General features: G+C 51.7%; 1 protein-coding gene across 3 annotated transcripts; it reads right to left on the bottom strand.

Moving 5' to 3' along the window:
* Positions 1-1,260: 1,260 nt before the first annotated feature.
* Positions 1,261-13,775, bottom strand: LOC120392636 (Fanconi anemia group E protein-like). Of its 3 annotated transcripts, none has more exons than XM_039517397.1 (12): positions 13,600-13,775; positions 11,050-11,283; positions 9,716-10,388; positions 8,933-8,977; positions 8,282-8,341; positions 7,986-8,129; positions 5,586-5,709; positions 4,743-4,818; positions 4,146-4,212; positions 3,552-3,677; positions 2,589-2,689; positions 1,261-2,298 (listed from the first exon to the last, which is right to left on the bottom strand). In XM_039517397.1, the coding sequence occupies exons 2-12, from the start codon at positions 11,271-11,273 to the stop codon at positions 2,295-2,297; spliced, it is 1,644 nt and encodes a 547-aa protein (XP_039373331.1). In that variant the 5' UTR covers positions 11,274-11,283; positions 13,600-13,775; the 3' UTR covers positions 1,261-2,294. The 3 variants fall into 3 exon arrangements, with proteins under 3 accessions (XP_039373331.1, XP_039373328.1, XP_039373329.1); XM_039517394.1 differs by lacking the exon at positions 13,600-13,775 and adding an exon at positions 13,199-13,464; XM_039517395.1 differs by lacking the exons at positions 1,261-2,298; positions 13,600-13,775 and adding an exon at positions 13,199-13,465 and having other exon boundaries at positions 2,585-2,689.
* Between the last annotated feature and the right edge of the window lie 4,542 nt (positions 13,776-18,317).

Genomic DNA, 18,317 nt, shown 5'->3' with positions numbered 1-18,317 from the left:
GAGCAGGGCCCTGGCTCCTTGGTGGGGAGGAAACATGGACAGGGGAGCTAAGAGGTAGCATTGCCAATTTTGGTTGGATGTATTCCTGGAGATTTAATCACATGACAATATTTAATTAAGGATTAATCTTTAATTCCTGGAGAATCCAGGCCAATACTGGAGGGTTGGCAACCCTAGCAAGGGGGCCAGGTCTGGGCCGGGAACAGAGCTGCAGCTGGGGCCCAAGGCTGGAGGGGCAGGACTGGGGCAGGAGCTGGGAGTGGAACCAGGAGTAGAAGCCATGGCCAAGGCTGGGGCTGGGGTGAGGGCCAGGGTCAGAGCAGAGCTTGGGGGGGGGGGGCAGAGCAGGGCTGGGTGCCACCCCCAACGTGGGCTACCTTAGACCCTGCCCCCCCAATTTGGGGACTTCTGGTTTAAACACACTGTCTCTGCCTACATTAATTGCAGCATTAAAGGGACAGCATCAAGTCAAAATGGATCTGAAGTCTGTGCTTTGGGAGAAAAGGCTTAACGACACCTAAGACCCACAGGCCCGTTTCCTGTCCCGTCCTCTGTAGAGAGGGACTGAGCTGCTCCATGATTTTGCACTCCCATCGCTATTGCTAGGTGATGTGCATCAGACCATTGAGATCATACCACACTGAACTGTGACCAGGGTCTCAAGACTACATTTAATAACTCAACCCTGCCCCAGCCTCTGGCAGAATAGAGAGTAAGGCGATGGACAAAGTGACAGAGTCGGGCAGTGTTGGTGTAGCCATGTTGGGCCCAGGATATTAGAGACAAGACAGGTGAGGTAATAGCTTTTATTGGACCAACCTATCTGGCGAGTGAGACAAGCTTTTGAGCTACGCACAAGATTTCTTCAGGTCTTTTCCCCATCAATCACTGGGCAGCCAGCTGAGGCCGGCTAGCGTGGAAAGAGACGCTGGCTAGAGCAGGAACAAGAGCAGCTTGTTAAAACTACTTGGAAGGGGAATGCTCCGAGCCAGGTAGTGACACCGAGCAGAGACTGCTTCCCTTAGGAGCCTATATACCTGCCTTGGGATCACCTGGGTGGGTCCCCACCTGCGGAATGGCTGAACCCTGGTTGAATGGTAATTGTCTCTGCAGGCTGGCTCAGGGAGGACTCATCAGGCTTAGGTAGGCTCAGGCCCAGAGGTATAACACAGAGAGAACAGCATCAGGAATATGGGTGGGTTATGAAATTATCTGTTTTATTGTACTGCTTGACAAAGGAAAAAAGACAATACACCCAAGTAGAAAGAATACAAATGTATTTTCCTTCAGGTTTTAGACAGACACAATAGGTACAAATGCTTTTGTGAGCAATTAATAGCACTTGGGATGTTTAATGAACCCAAAGGGAGTGAGCACATGGGACAAGATGGAATCCTGAAGACACTGAGATAACACAGGTTAAAGCCCTTTCCAGAGGGCAGTGGGGGAACGGACACTTCAGAACACCGGCCCCAAGCATTTAATTCCTCACTTTATAAACTGTACTTATGGGATAACTGCGGCCTGGAGATGTTATTAAACACCCCGGAGATCACAAGCTTACCAAAACCATCTGCCTTCAAAACAGGGCTGCAAGTTTAATGAGAAGAGAGACTTTTAGTGCCACTTGCTTCTAGTCTGGCCTCATCAGATATTTTGGCACTTCCAAGGAGAATGTGGAGGCAGGAAGGAAAGTGAAAAGGCCGAGTCATCTTTGAACCTCAAGGAAGGTCCAGTTCATGTTCTGAGGAAGTTATTTAATCCAAACTAGTTTCACTAGGTCTAAAGAGAGGGGGTTCGCTCAACTCTGAGCTAGCTTAGCCAGGAAAACCCTCCACGTTGGGAGATCCAAAAATACAGAGTGAGCCCCCATGTCTGAAGGGTTTTTATGCAAGAAAACAGCCCAAGTGGGAACGCAGGGGTACCTGGGGCAGGTGGGGTATTAATAAGGAGAGTTATGCTGGGAGTTCTCCTAGAATTGTAGATCTTCCTCAGCTGTGGGATTTTCCATACACAGAATCTTTAGTTGAAGGGGCATCCAGGTTTGCCCGTTACAGTCACTCAACAGATGTCTCTGTTTCAGGCGTATTCTGCAGGCACCAGTCTGACGTTACTTGGCACAACCTGTTCTCCAAGCCTCCGTTACGCTGGCTCTAACTCTAGCTCTGGAAGCGGTCCTTGTCCTGTGCTCGTCACAGTCACTGGTGGCATGAAAGGCCAAGCACAGACCCTTGGTGGCTGGAGTCTGAGAAGGCAGACATTTATACCATTCCGTTCCATTAGGATGGGCTACTTCACCTGGGAGGAAGAAAGAGAGAAAGAAGGACTCAGAAAATGCTGAGAGACAGGGAAACTTACACATGGAGTAATAGCTAAAGCAAGACGTCACTGCAGTTTCCACTCCCGCGTATGTCAGCATCTCAGGGTATCTCCACCCATTTCCATCACACCGACACTAGGAAATGCAAGAGCTCAGAACTGTCTTCTCACACGCCCTCCCGGGCAGCCTGTGGTGTTCCCGGCTGGGTCAGACGACCATGAAGCTCTCCCATTCCCGTGGAAGGTAGGGGACGGACTTGCTATTTCACCTGGGAGCCATTTGTTCCAGGGCAGCCTGCAGAGATTTCCGGAGAGCTGTGTGGTTGAGATCCAGAGCACCAGACAAATGTCTCCGATGGGCTGGAGTAATCTGTGAAGGAAGAGGGAAAAGAAGCTGTTTAGGCCTCTCTGGCTTTGATTCAAAGGAACGGTGGCTGGTAAGAGTTAGTTTCTTTCTCATCAACAACCGAGTTCCACTGAGCTACGTGTTACCCTGTGTTAATAGCCTGAATTGGGAGCCCAACTGGAGACGCACTGGGCCTGATTTTCAGAGGTGCTGAGCAACTGCAGCACCCACTGATTTCCACTGGAGCTGTGGGGGGTGTTGTTCTGCAGCACCTTCCGTCCAATACTCAATGCCTCTGAAAAATGAGGCCCTTGGTGTCTGACGCAGAGCTCCCCAAAATGGCAACACCCAAAAGCAGGGGCCACTTTTCAAAATATCCTTTCCATGCCCCTCCAGCAGGCAGGAGCTCAGAAAGGTCTCAGCCAAAAGGCCCAGCCTGAATACACGGCATAGAACTCAATGCATCTGCTTGCTGGAGTTCCAGGCATTCTAGCAGTTCTAAACCTGGTGCTTAAACCACTGAGTCCATTGTCCAGAAGGGGTGACTGATTTTGGGCCTTGGGCCTGGTTTTCCAGAGGTGCTGAATTGTGGGTGCTCAGCTCCTTTGAAAAATCAGGATTTAAGTGACTCTTCCCAAGTTCCAGGTGGATCAGAACTCAGGAATTCCAGATGCGCGGTGTACAGTCAGTTAAGGCAGGAAGTGAAGAAGAAAATCCCATCCAACTGAAAGGTATTTACACTGAGATCCCTTTCACCAACGAGATGGCGCAATGGACACCCTAAGCGGAGCTCATGTTTGTGCAATTTCCTCTTGGCCCTGTGCACATAAAAGCAAGACACCCCCTTCCCCACCTCCGGGACTCTCAGCTCTCAGTCTGGACTCACACTGCTGCTGTATATGGTCAGCACAGCCATCATCAGCTTGGTGTAATTCATTGACCTAGCAAACTCCTGGGCCAGCCGGCACAGTTTCAGGACCAGGAGGTTAAAGAGCTCAGGGGCCAGCTCCACCTGAAAGAGAGACGTGGACATGGAGCAAGGAGAATATAAGGAACAAGGGCCATCTCAGACACCAAGTGTCCTAGACTGGCTCACTGCAGGTTCTGGATGAATTGAACCAAAGAGCAGTCAGCACCCACCAACAGCAAGGGCACCCAAATACCCTGGGAAATTGCCAGGTGCCTGAAGGCGGCATGGGAGGGACACAGACTGCAGCTGCCCTCATCTGTAATATGGAGGAACTGCCAATGAAGACTATTGGTCCCAGCATGCAATGCTCCATCTCAAGCTACACAGCCTAGACATGGTAGCATGGGCAGTGGATAATAACTGTGGTGGCTTGGGTCAAGGTGGAGTCCTGCTCTGGGGGGAGAGAGGACTCCAGGATATCAAGCCGGCACCTTTCGTCACTACTAAATTCACACACAGGTTTTTCAAAAGGGTCATTTAAATAAATCAGGAGAGAATGTGTTTGCTCACCTGCCTTCCCAGCAATGTCTGCACAACAGTGATGAGCTCCTCTGACCATGGCATCTCAAGGACCTGGCTGGAGAGGAGTATAAAGCCAGGGCTACACTAGAAACTCTGGCTGGTATAATAACGTTGGGTAGGGGTGTGAATAATGGTGACACGTTTATACCAGCGCAGACGGAGTTTTACCTCTTACTTTGTTAGAGGACCTGGTATAAGCTATGCCGATAAGGGAATTCTTTTGCCAGTAGAAGCTGTGTCTGCACTAGGGGCAGTTTGCTGGACTAGCTAGACCAGCAAACCCTTTCTAGTGTCTATGCCTGAGAAAGACATGGCTGAACTGCGAGCACTGTTTGGAACAGATCAGTGCTAACTGCCCGCCCCTGCTCGCACAGAATTCTCCAGGGTATACGGCCCTCATGCTGGCCCCACAGTTCCCATGTGTGCAATGGAGTGGATTGTGTGCATCCAGGACAGTACCTGGCCCTCAGTCTGGAGTGAGCGAGGACTGCCTGCCTGAACCAGTGGGCAGGATCATACCCTAGTCATTCCTGTGCAAGAGGACACAGAGCGGGTAGAAATTCCTCCCCTTCTATAAGCATTTACCTGAGTACCAGCCTCACATACTCTGGCTCCAGGCTGTCCTCTATCAGCTCGCACACTAGCTTTGTCCGCTCGGGGCCTGCAACGACAAGATGGCAGCGTTGGCCACAAGCAGTCACATCCCATCCCCTTCCGCCCGCCCCCACAGTCAGCTCCACCACCGCACACTGGGCATGTCCTCACAGCCCTGGCTCCTTGACCTGCTGCAGGGCAAAGGCCTTGTCTGCCATGCTGGAGAGAGTCTGGCTTCCCCCTGGCCACATGGATAGAATAACTGATACCAATCCTGGTCAGAGAGAGTCTCACATCCAAAGAGTCCAGCTAGGGGCTGTTGTGTCTCACTCCAGACATGCCACTCAGGGCCTGGTGTCAGAGGGCACCGCTCCTCTCAGGTTGGAGTAGTGCCACCTTACACCAGGGCAGAGCTCATCCCTTGAACCGGTGTTCTGGGGCAGGGGCTCCTTCTCCCACTCAGTCTGGATCAGGAGTTCTCAGGCATTCGCACGCCCTGGGCCGCCAACAACCACTCACAACCAGACTGCTTCGTTCACTCCGGAATACACAGTGCCTGTTGCATGGGCGATGTGAAAGGAGGTGCCAGTCAATGCTTGACAGGGCTTTCCCGGGCACTGAGGAGCCCTAACTCTTAGGTGACTTAGCAGGCTGGTTGCATCAGAGATGGCGAACAGGAGCAGATCTGTGGTCTCTGACAGTAAGAGACAATGACTGGTGACCCACAGATCAGGTAACGCAGCTCTCCGGTGTAGTGAGAGCAAGTTGGCTGCATGCCACATACATCCGGCCGCAGAGGGGCCCTTCTCCCTGTAGGACAAGCTGTGAACTCACCTGCCCCCGAGGCCTGCAGGACTGGAGTGAGCAAGGCACAGCAGACTGGGCGAGCATACCTGGAACAGAATGAGGTCAGCACAGCCATGAGATGACGGGAGGCCGGCTGGGCCAGCGAGAGAACCTAGGACATGGAAGAAGATGCAGAACAAATACAGCTTAGCATGGAAATGCAGGCCCTGTCACCTGGACCCTTTCCATCCCCGGGCCGGTCAGTGAAGCCCGGGTGTTTAAGGGGCCTACAGGGGGAATGTTACCAAGTCTAGCGCATACCATTTAGAAAGGGCACAGTCTCCCCTGCTGAAGGGGAAGGGAGATAAGAAGGAACCAGCACCCGTTCCGTGGTGTTTTGCTCTATTCTCTAAAGTCAGGGGATGTCTTGGGCACAGGGCACAGACTCTTGGGAATCATTAGGAAAGGGATAGATAAGGAGACAGAAAATATCATAATGCCACTATATAGATCCATGGTTTGCCCACACTTTGAATACCCGTGTGCTGTTCTGGTGGCTGCTTCTCAAAAAAGATACACCTCTACCCTGATATAACGCTGTCCTCGAGAGCCCAAAAATCTTACTGCGTTATAGGTGAAACTGCGTTATATCGAACTTGCTGTGATCTGCTGGAGCACGCAGCCCCCCTCACCCTCCCGGAGCACTGCTTTACTGCATTATATCTGAATTCATGTTACATCGGGTCACATTATATCGGGGTAGAAGTGTATATTAGAATTGGAAAAAGTACAGAGAAGGGAAACAAAAATTATTAGGGGAATGGAATAACTTCTGTATAAGGAGATATTAAAAAGACGGACCGTTCAGCTTGGAAAAGAGACAACTGAGGCAGACGATATGATACAGGGTTATAAAATCATGACTGGTGTGGAGAAGGTGACTAGGGAAGTGTTATTTACCCCTTCACAGAACACAAGAACTAGGGGTCACCCAATGAAATGAATAGGCAGCAGGTTTAAAACAAACAAAAGGAAGTATTTCTTCACACAGCGCAGAGTCAACCTGTGGAACTCGTTGCCAGGGGACATTGTAATGGCCAAAAGTACAACTGGGTTCAAAACAGAACTAGGCAAGTTCATGGAGGATAGATCCTTCGATGGCTATTAGCTAAGGTGGTCAGGGATACAACCCCATGCTCTGGGTGTCCCTAAGCCTCTGAGTGCCAGAAGCTGGGACTGGATGACAGGGGATGGATCACTCGCTAATTGCCCTGTTCTTTCCATTCACTCCAGCATCTGGCACCAGCCACTGTTGGAAGACATGATACTGGGCTAGATGGACCATTGGTCTGACCCAGTATGGCTGGGGTTTTGTGATTCCTTTCACTGGCTTTCTGGCTCTTCCTGGAACATATTCATGCTCTTTGGTTCATGTCCAAGGCCGCATGTGACCTCGTCCCCATCTCCACTCACTTCCTCTTACTCCTTACGCTCCAACCCATCGTCCTGGCTTCTTGACTTCTTCAGCTCTCTCTGTCCCTTTCTCTCTCCTTCCCATTCTTCACCCAGAGCCTATCAGGTTGCTCCTGATGGTGCTGAGTTGGCAAAGTCTGACGCATGTGCTTAGCTATAAGCACGTACATGCTTCTTTGCAGGAGTGGAGCCCACGTCTGCAAATCTTTACCCTCTTCTTATCCACCAAGGACGGTCTCACTGCCTCCTCCTTCAAATCCACCTCTGCTGCGAATCCTTCCTGTGCCCATGCTTGCCCTGGGCTCTGCACCGGTTCCAGCTCTTGGCTCTATCTCAGGCTATAAGCCCCTGGGGCAGGGCCCATAAGGTTTTAAAAGATTTAGCAAAGGGCTGTGTAAATTTGCAGCATTCAATAATTGGTTTATAAAAATGGTTCCTACGGGATGGTTCTGTCAACAGCAGGAACACAACTCAGCACAGACCCCCAAGTTACAGCCATCAACACCTTTGTAACTGTGGGCCTCGGTGGCTCAGGGGATTGGGGATGAGCGCTAGCACCGCTCACCAGAAAGTTGTTGGTTCCAGCCCAAGGCAGCAGTCGCAAAAAGGGGTTATCTGTAACCCCACAAGCAGTGAACTGGTGTCTTTTAGCGCAGTTCCTAGTAAGCAGGTGACAATGGTACAAAACCCATCAGCACTGGCCTTGGGAGCTGGCTCAAGGCTTAGAGAGGTCAAGGACTGACCAGGTTACGGAGCCTGAGCTCCTCTCCCACCCGTATTGACAGAACCAGTCGGGGAAAGTTTACCCTGTCACTGCACAGTGCTGCACCTGTTCTGTTCAGGCAGGACTCCAGTCTCCAGGGATTCACCAGCATGAAACACAACATACAAGCCCTTCTCTCCCCAGAAGGTGTGTCTATCAATCAGGAGAATGGATCCTGGAGGACACTATCTCTGGGGGCCATCGGTACCTACCCGCTGGAGGAAGAGCTGCTCCGTCAGCACCGCGGCGTTAGTGTAGCTGAGCTTGGGCGTGAGAGCCAGCAGCCAGGTGCAGAACTGTACGAGGACATGTTCCGGACGCTCTGAGAGCTGGAGTAATGAGCACAGTCCCTCCAGCTGGAAGAGAGGCCATACAAGCATTACAGACGGCAGCAGGACATTTCCCAAGCACCCAAGAACGAGGAGAGGGATTAGAGGCTGGTTCCCTCGAGATGATTTTTATACGGGCTGCAATCGGCCCCCTCCCCGTGTTACCATTGCCAGCTCACCTGGCCAGGGGTGCATTCATTCAGGATCTGCAGTTCAGGAGGGACAGTCCCATCTGTTTGCTAAAGAGAAACAGGAGATCAAATGGGCCATTCAAATAACAGGTTCTATCCCCGTTCCCCCAGCTGGTTTCAAAGGAAACCGTTCTCTGCCGCTTAACACAGAAGTTTGGACAGACCCAGGTTCAGAGCACAGCAAAGCCACAAGATGTCCAAGAAGAGCAGCATCCGCAGTGACATCAGCCCAGATGAACACTTAAAAAGGGAATCAATTCTCAGGTGTCAGGGGTTAATCAAGTAACTGCTGGAGGAGCAGGGGGGGTTGGATGGGTTCGTGGTTCTTAGGGGGGCAGTCAGGGGGCGGGAAGTGGGAGGGGGCAGATAGGGGGCAGGGGTCAGGCTGTTTGGGGAGGCACAGCCTTCCCTACCCAGCCCTCCATACAGTTTTGCAACCCCAATGTGGCCCTTGGGCCAAAACGTTTGCCCACCCCCGATGTAGCAGCAGGACTGCCCTTTTCCCAGTACAGGTCACCCCCTCCACCTCTTCCTGCAAAGCCTGTCTTCTTGGATCAAATGCATTCCCTTTCTGGAGCCCCTGGTGCAAGCTGGTTTAGACCAAGTGCTCCTAGTGGCAAGGCAGATGCAAATACTTACATTTGACTCCATCTCTAGCAGCATCTTCAGTCTAGGCACGTGCATCTGGGGAAAACATTTTAAAAATAGTTAAAGCCTAGAAAGAACAAAAGCCCCAGGAGGGAGGCAAAATTCCCAAAGCCAGCCAGATAATTCCCCAGCCCATTTTACATCCCCTTTGATTTCTGGGATGGGACAAGGGAAGGCAGAGAATCAAATCTCAGTGCTCTGGGCCATTTCCTTCATTCTCCTGTTCTGAACTGTGGTGTTAAGTTGCTGCATGCTGTTAAAGGGCTGCTGTGCTTCACCCCAGAAGCAGCTGCATTTCGGTAGCAGGCAGCAGGACCCCTAAAAATGCCACAAGTAGTTTGCAATCAGTCAGCAGAGCCCTTTGGGATCTATGGGTGGGAGGAGGTATATCAATGGTAGCCGTTATTAGCAGCCACCTCTGCAAAGAGAGACAGCTGCTGAAAAATGGCTGAGAAACTGGAGTTACAAGATAATTCCTTTCACACCTACACTGTTTATTCCCAAAGAGCAGGCCCTCGGCTCTAGGCCCCACTCCTGCCCGTGTCGCTCCACAAAGCCCAATTTTGGTAGACTTTACAGTACAGGACAAGTGTCAGCTGTTCAGTGCTGCTGTTCATTGGGCAGGGGATACAGCGTCACCAGGCGAGGTGCGGAGAGGAGAGAATGGGGAGCTCTATTGGCCATACTGCTTTGGATATTGGCAAGGCTGGGTTCTGCGTTCTGCACTTGCACTGAGATAACTCACTTAGAAGGAATTCAAACACTAGTTGGTACCTGCATAAAATCAGGGACTTTTGCTGCTGCGTCCCGCTGGGAACCCTGACTGGCCTCTCTTGTCTCCATGACGGCGTCTGGCTGGGCATTTTCATTGGCCCCCCTGGTTTGACTCTGAATGGACCCATGTCCAGATGCCTCTATACCAATCTCATCCTCCCTAACACCAGCTCCTTTCACCAAGGCGCCTCCTGCCAGAGGTTCCAGGTCTAACTCCTCCTCTTCCAACCGGGACCTTTTCCTCTGCCTCTCCCCTTCGGGGTCCAGACTTTCCTCAGCTACTTGCTTGCGTTTCCTAAGCTGAGATGCAGAGTCGGTCACATCCCCAGCTGGCCGGAGTTCAGGGCCTGGATGCTCCTGGATGAACCAGCTCCGTTTCCTTTCCAAGTCCAGTTTGCTCTGAGTGCCACCCACAATCTTCTGGCACAGAGTTTTAAGCTGCTGCCGGCACGTGTCTGTCAGTGGAACCGGAGTCCAACAGCTCCTCTCTTCTCTCAGCCCCCTCTGAAGTAGATCCCGCAGGGCCTGCACCCAAAGGTCTGGGCTGGGATCTTTCCTGGTAGCCTGAAGCAGCTGGCTGAGGCAGTCCTTCGGCACGCTGCCCTGCACCATGTGTAGCAGGGAGAAGAGATTTCTCTGGCACAGCATGGGAAGTAGCAGCAGTATCGGTCTCCTGAGCAGGGGGCAGAAGGGCGGGGAAGGAGGAATGAAAGAAATTCGCTCATAGATCTGCTCCAGGGAAAGGGTCAGGTGCTGGGTGCTGCCTCCAGAAGTCCTAACTCACCGTCTGCTGGGGGGAAAAGGAGCAGGCAGAGGAGCAGAGATGGGCCGCCCGGGAGTCTGACAGGGTCAGATAGAGCGTTTAGAGAAAAAAGGATCTGGTCTCGGGCCCCCTCTTGACCTGAAGGATCCCCGACGTTGTGACCACACGACGGCCCCGCTCTGGAATTGGGCACTTTCTGTCTGTCTGCCTCACCTTCCCCGCGTGACACAGGGAACCCCCCTGCCTCCCGCGGGCACTGCAGCAGTTAGTTATGCAGACACGTGTGTGCAAAGCATTATTAATACACAGACCAGCACGTTGCTTCTACTCCGCACTCAGGGCCAAGCCTGCCCTCTTTATTCAACCCACACTCCCAGTGAAGTACAAGAGCAAGAGGTTTGGCACTCCAGGGCTGGTCCTGAACGATGCTGAGCTGCCTCATCTCCCACGGGCTTGAATGGGAATTAAGGGCAATCAGCATCGTGAAGGATCGGGTCCTTAAAGGGCCAAAGCAACTTCCGGATGGAGAAGTTATTGCGGGTTTTCTAAATAGACAACGTAAGCAACTCACAGGGTGAGGGTCCTCTCGGGCCCCCGCAGCACGGGCTCTTCAGCACACAAGGTCTTGGTGAAGATCTGCCAATGGAATGCCTGCCCCGGCGCATCGCACGCCTGGATGCGCTGGAGGGCTCGGAAGGCAGCCAGCGTCCCGCATGGCCCGGACGTCAGCGTGTGGAGGAGGAGACGGGAAGGCTTGTCAAACCTCTGCAGCCAGGGAGCTGGGGGAGCTTCCATCTCATCGGCCCTGCAAAAGACACATCCAATGTTGATGGGGCACATTCCAAGGCCCCCCAGCGATGCAATAAAACCCCAAGAGCAGCCAGGAGAGGTGAGGGGAAAATAGGATTTGCCATATATTGGCTCAGGCCATAAAAGGGGTGCATAGGAGACAATTAGTGCATCTAGTATGGTAACCAGCATCCAGATCAGACCACTGGGTTGTCTAGCCGAGTACCCCATCTCCTGCCATAGTGGATCCAATCATCTTGTCTCCTTCCATGTACCAGCTGAGATAGTAAGATACCCCAGGAGACAGATGAGGCCACCGGTCTGCCTAGTAAGATCTCCCATCTCCAAGAAAAGCTTCAGAGCAGGGTGAAAACATCCCACCACGGACTTAGCCTATTGCAGAACGCTGCCTGGGGAAGGGCAGGAATTCCTTCCTGACCTGCTGCAGTTGGCTTCTGGCCTGGAGCACTGATTGGATTAGCCTTCTCCCCTAACTATCACTGGTCATAAAATCACGCAGCCCCTTTTAACACCATTATAAATGCTGGAGGCAAAGTAGGGTTTGGGGTGGAGGCTGACAACTCGCGACTCCCCATGTAATAACCTCATGACCCCCTCAGAGGTCCCAATCCCCAATTTGAGAACCCCTGATCTAATGCATAACAAAAATATTCCACCCGTGGGGCCACATTTGGGGCCAAGTGGTTTATTTGCTTTACAAATAAGAACCCAGAAATGCACCCACAGAATCTGCAGAGGCCTCGTTTGCAGGGTTTTAATAATACATAGAAACCAGGTCACTGAAATCCAAGTCCGCTCTGTTCCACCCACTAGACCACACTGCTGTGGTGCGCACAGAGGACAGGAGGGAAAATGTGGCCCTAAGCAGGTTTTGTGCTGGGAATGGCTTCTGGGGGAGCTCCCAGGTCCCCAAGGAAGCCTCTAAAATCTCAGGACTCTTGGGCAGTGCAGGTGCCATAGCTGTGGATACCACAGAGCCCCTAGCCCCGGAGGCTAAACCCACAAATGAAACAGGGAGATGGGTGCTGTCCTGACAGCCCACGAACGAGACGTCAGCTCTCCAGCCGCACGGCCATCAAAATTCACCCAGCATAACTCCAAAGAGATCAGCGGGATGAGGCACGGCCCAGTATGCCTGGGAGAGATTAGTCACGATTTAAGACCATATAATGTCCATTTTTATCCCCACCCCCACGACTGCAACATGGAACTGTGGGGAGACACAGGGGACCCCAGGCTTTGTCTAGACTAGGATTTCAAAGGTGTGGGCTAATGTGTTAGCAGCTAAGAATTGCCATCTCAACCTGGATTATGCATGCTAAAGACACAGTCCCTTGTACACCTATTCACCAGCACCTTCCAAATCCCAGCCCGGACTGTGCCCAAGAGGGAAATCTCGGGCCAAAACATTCAATCCGGAGAGTCTGCAGGTCTAAATCCATAGCTAGGCTCCACCACAGAAGAGGCCTGATTCTGTAAGGCAGCGGTTCTCAACCAGGGGTACGTGTACCCCTGGGGTACACAGGTCTTCCAGGGGGTACATCAACACATCTAGATATTTGCCTAGTTTTACAACAGGCTACATGAAAAGCACTAGCAAAGTCAGTACAGACTAACATTTCATACAGACAATGACTTGTTTATACTCCTCTGTATACTACACACTGAAATGTAAGTACAAGATTTATATTCTGATCAATTTATTTTATAATTATATGGTAAACATGCAGAAATCAGCCATTTCTCAGAACTAGTGGCTGTGCCACTCTTGTATTTTTATGTCTGATTTTGTAAGCAAGTCATTTTTAAGTGAGGTGAAACTGGGGATGCACAAGACAAATCAGCCTCCTGGAAGGGGGACAGGAGCCTGGAAAGGTTGAGCCCCACCGCTGCTCTAAGGCGCTAAGTACCTGCGGCTCCTATTAGCCTCCATCATAGCGCTGACCAGCAGGCCACTGACTCTGGATTTAGCAGCCTGCTGTGTGAATCCTTCGGCTTCCCCGCTCAGCACACCAGGGAGGCCCCAGAGAGAAGCTGCAGCCAGCTGGGGGGTAGCTGCCAGAGGGTTGATTTCCCCCCTACCAGGGCCTCGGAAGCGAAGTCAGCTTCAGCATCCGCTCTGCACAGCATCCATCTCTGTTAGGGCCCAGCTCCCACTGGGGCAGCATGTTCCACTTCCTGGTTCACAGGCCCTGTCTTTTCCTTCCACCCTTAAAGGAGCAGCGTCCCTCTGCCACACACCCCAAAACATCCCATGCCCCCAACACGCAGACCCCTGTCCCTGCTCCCCTGCCCGCCCACAATCACTCACCGTCATTTGCTGAAATGCCAGGGGAGGACACGAAACCTTTGCTTGCCGGCGTTACATCATTAGACCAGTGCTTTTAAGATCAAGGGGTTTCAGGGGCAGGCAGGAAGGGGGCCGTACGGCCCACCCAGAATCAGAGCCCACAATCTCATCTTTCCTTCCCTCCCCCCAAATCTTGAGACCTTTTTGGCACTGCTATTGTGTTTGTTGGAGGGTCGCTTGATTTCTGAACGTCGCATCTGCAACACACACACGGACTTTGCCAGCTTGAATTCACCCAAATTTATAGTGAGGCCAGTCTGGCCCCAGCTGCCTCCTGATGGGACGGCGCTTCCAGCTTCTCCCCAACCCCCATATTATAATTTGTTCAGTCCATGCCCCCCCTAACTCCACATCAGTCCCTCTCCCCAGGCAGCAATTATTTATCCCCTCCCTTCCCCATTGCCGCCTGTTCAGGTTTTCTCAGAATCGTCCCTTTGTTGAGGCCGCTGGCCTGGGAAATCCGTAAGGATGCTCAGAGCACTGTGCACATGCCCAGCTGCCTAGCGTTCTGGGCTCAGGCTCTTCCTGGATGTCCAATTTTTTTTATATCCCAGCTCCTGCATCGATTCCCACTGCCCCAGCTCCACCCCTGCTCCTTTTTCCCACTCCAGAGGTTCTTCGCCTCCCCGCTCCCAGGGCTTGGGGGGGGGGAGCAGCCAGGTCCTCTTCTCCCACTCCCCGGGTGTGGTGTTGCAGGAAAAGAGAGGGGAGTCGCTGTGAGACGCTCTATCTAGGGCCAGAGCCTTGTTTTAATATGTGTACAGCGCCCAGCCCATTGGAGCACGGATCTCGACTGGCGGTCCGGGGCATTGCTGCAAAATGAATAACCATGAATTGGCCAAGCTGACTGCGAGGCAGCAAAGGCGCCAAACAGGAAAGGTGATGCTTAGAATTCTTTCCCTTCCAGCAATCGCGGGCCCTGCTAGTAATCTGCACAGTGCGTGAGTTTAAGTCCCTTTGACTTTAAGGCTCTCTGGGGGGAAGGATTTGGCCCCCGGCACTTCAATGAAACATTTCCAAGCTCACTCACAATTGTCTGAAATCGCCCTTATTCCAGCAGTTACAAATTCAGCACTTGTATCACCACTGCATGTCACAGCCACAGGCAGGGACTATACCCCGTTGCGCTGGGCACTGTACAAACGGAACAAAAAGACAATCCTTACCCACCAAGAGCTTACCATCTAAATCAGGGGTTCTCAAACTGGGGGTCGGGACCCCTCAGGGGGTCACAAGGTCATTACATGGGGAGGTCATGAGCTGTCAACTTCCACCCCAAACCCTGCTTGCCTCCAGCATTTATAATGGTGTTAAATATATTAAACAGTAAGTTTAACTTATTGGGAGTGGGTCGCACTCAGAGGCTTGCGATGTGAAAGGGGTCACCAGTAAAAAAGTTTGAGACCCACTGATCTGAATGACAGGCTTGATTTCTCTGCTGTGTTACTTAACAGATGCGCTGAACGTGATTGCTGCTAGAACAGAAGTCACCAGGTGGCACTGTTACATGCGCTCAGTTCTTTTTCTTTGCATGAGAAGGATTTCGCAGTGGTGTTGTAGTTTGTTTGGGGGTGTAGAGTTAGACTTATTTTTTCAGCAGGAGCTGTGGCAAGCAACAAGAACGTTTGCGCTCTGACGTCATCTCTCAGAATGGAGTTGGGGCCTGCAAACAAGCCATGGGAGGTTGGCTGAGAGTTCTGGCAGAGAGGATTGCTGGGGTGCTGTTTGTGGACACCTCTGGGCTAAGGCTGGGGTATAGAGGGTAAATAAATTGCACTCAAAATATACCCTGGTTCCACCTCACCAATTCGTCCTCCAGTAGGAAGTTGACCTGACATCTGGTACTGCTTGGCACAGGGGAGACCTTATTTAAAAGCCCATTTTTATTATAATTTCTCTTTTACACACACACACACACACACACACACACACACACACACACACACACACACACACACACACACACACTTTCTCTCCACTGAAGTGCCACAAACATCAGCCTCAGCAGCCTCCCCTCAACCCACACACAAATCAGTGGGATCCAGCCCATCCGTGTAACCTCCAAACATACCAAAGACTGTGGTTCCCCCACAGCAGGAAGGAAAGATCCATCCCCTGAATGTCTCCCTCCGAAGGCTACGTGGGCCTCCCCAGCGAAATACTGTAACACCGGCCTGAAGTGACACACCTCAGAAATTGGTTTTATGTAAGCAGGGCCCAAAACACCCATATAACAGCACCACGAGGAAGTTACAATGATTTGGTGCCAGCTTTTAAATTTAACCTTAACTCTGAAGGGCCTGGGCTGTGTAGTGCTTAGGGGGCGGATGGTTTTTACCCTGCCTGCCCCCGCTGGGTTCAGAGCTGCTAGGGCAGCATCTGCTACATCTTCGTAGAGCAGCTGTAAGCTTGGCCCAGTGCTCCCTGCAAGCCGTGCTGGGAGAGGCATGTTTGCAGTTCAAACAGGAGAGCAGAGCCCAGGCCCACGCCCTGAAGGAAGAATGGCTCCCCTGTGGCATTTCAAAGCCGGCTGTGGATGAAGCGTGTGCATTTTCTAGTCATGAGCGAGTAGCTCACCCCTGCAGTTAGTATTTATAGGTACAGCAGCCCTGGTAGGATACAATGGCCCAACCCATGAGGCACCATAGTGAAACATGCCTTACTTCAGCACACTCAGTTTTAAGGGGATGGGAGGTAGTTTACCACTTCTCTCCTCTTCACACACACACACCCCGCCCCCAGCAAGACCCCAGCATACTCAGTCCCGTTTCCTGCCCCACAAAACAGTGTGAAAGGAATTGAGCAAAGGTGCAGCCTCCCAGAAAGGAGAGGCAGCCTGGCCTGCCCGTTTTCCCTGCCACGCTGGCATAGGCTCCCTTGCTGAAGGGCTGGATGCAACTTGCGCTTTGCAGCATTATCTTTCCACTCCCTTTGCCTTAACGGAGGCTCTGGACCTGGACTCTGTGCCATATAGATACGTGTTTATGGCTCTGCCAACTGCTCCAGCAAAGATGGGCAAGACAGATCATTTCATACTTTATTGAAGGCTGGTACACGGCCCCTGTTGATCCTGCCCCCTAGGGGATGAAATGGACTGCACAGGACAAGCAAACTCAGTTCATACTCACAATGAATTGCCCTGTGCACAGACTTCTCATCAGACCCCCTGGCAAGAGCAGGGGTTGTTTTTATAACCTTTTTTTCACAGCATGAGAGGGACAGGAGAGTCTGTCCTGGGTCCCAGTAACTTTCAGTGGTGAGACACCAGCCTTAGATGTCCCACCATCAGAAATTCAGGCCAGGCTGGGCTCCTTAGGTGTATGTGAGTGGAGTGATGCCTGAACCGTCTGGACACACACAGGCCTTCCAGGTGGAGGCTGAGGGGAGAGGGCTTCCCAGCTTGGAAAGACAAGTGCTAGTTCTGCTCAAGCTGGCATGTTAAAACTAGCGGTGTAACCAGCACTCACACGGCTGGCAGCTTGGCCTAGTCCCCCAAGCACAAACCCAGCCAGGCCCACTGCGTACATTCAGGCAGGTGCTTAGTGCACTTGCACAAGCAGAACTAGCCCACGTCTCCTCAGACTGGGAAGCACACTCCCAAGTGAAGTGTGAACATACATAAGGACAGCTATGCTGGGTCAGACCAAAGGTCCATCTAGCCCAGTGTCCTGTCTTCCGACAGTGGCCAATGCCAGGTGCCCCAGAGGGAATGAACAAAACGGGTAAATATCAAGTGATCCATCCTGTCATCCACTCCTAGCTTCTGTTTGCCAGAGGCTAGGGCCACCCTCCCTCTCATCCTGGCTAATAGCCATTGATAGACCTATCCCCCAGGAATGTATCTAGTTCTTTATTGAACCTTTAAGTGTCTTGGTCTTCACAACATCCATGGCAAAGAGTTAGACAGGTTGACGGCTCATTGTGTGAAGAAACACTTCCTTTTGTTTGTTTTAAAGCCCCGGCCTATTAATTTCCTTTGGTGACTCCTGGTTCTTGTGGTCTGAGGAATAAATAACACTTCCTTATTTACTTTCTCCAGAACAGTCATGATTGTATAGACCATCATATCCTCCCTTAGTCATCTCTTTTCCAAGCTGACAAATCCCTCTTTTATTAATCTCTCCTTATATGGAAGCTATTCTATACTCCTCAGAATTTTTGTTGCCCTTCTCTGAACCTTTTCCAATATATCTTTTTTGAGATGGGCCATCCACCTCTGTACACAGCGTTCAAGATGTGAGTGTACTATGGATTTTGTGTATATATACACACGTGTGTGCACACACACACACTATCCCATTCCTAATGATTCCCAACATTCTTTTTTGACTGCCGCTGCACATTGAGCAGAGAACACCTCCAAGATCTTTCTTGAGTGGTAATAACTAATTTAGACCCCCTTGTTTTATGTGTATCCCTGGGATTATGTTTTCCCGTGTGCATTACTTTGGAAGGTGGATAAAGCAGAAGGGACAGCAGAGACTCCTCCTGCCCGCCCCCACATCCCCCTTTGACCGCAGCTCTGCCACTCTGCTCAAGTGCTCCAGGGTAGATAGGGGCCACTTACCCTAGCTCATTACTTGCCCTGGGTGCTAGCAACAGCCTGTTTTTTGGTAGGAGGGAGACGGAGGAGTGAATGAAGAGCCAGCATTGTCCGTTTGTGAAATACCCCTTGGGAA

Source organism: Mauremys reevesii, unplaced genomic scaffold (genome assembly GCF_016161935.1).
Source record: "Mauremys reevesii isolate NIE-2019 unplaced genomic scaffold, ASM1616193v1 Contig106, whole genome shotgun sequence".
NCBI lineage: Eukaryota > Metazoa > Chordata > Testudines > Geoemydidae > Mauremys > Mauremys reevesii.
This window is presented reverse-complemented; position numbering and strand designations above follow the sequence as displayed.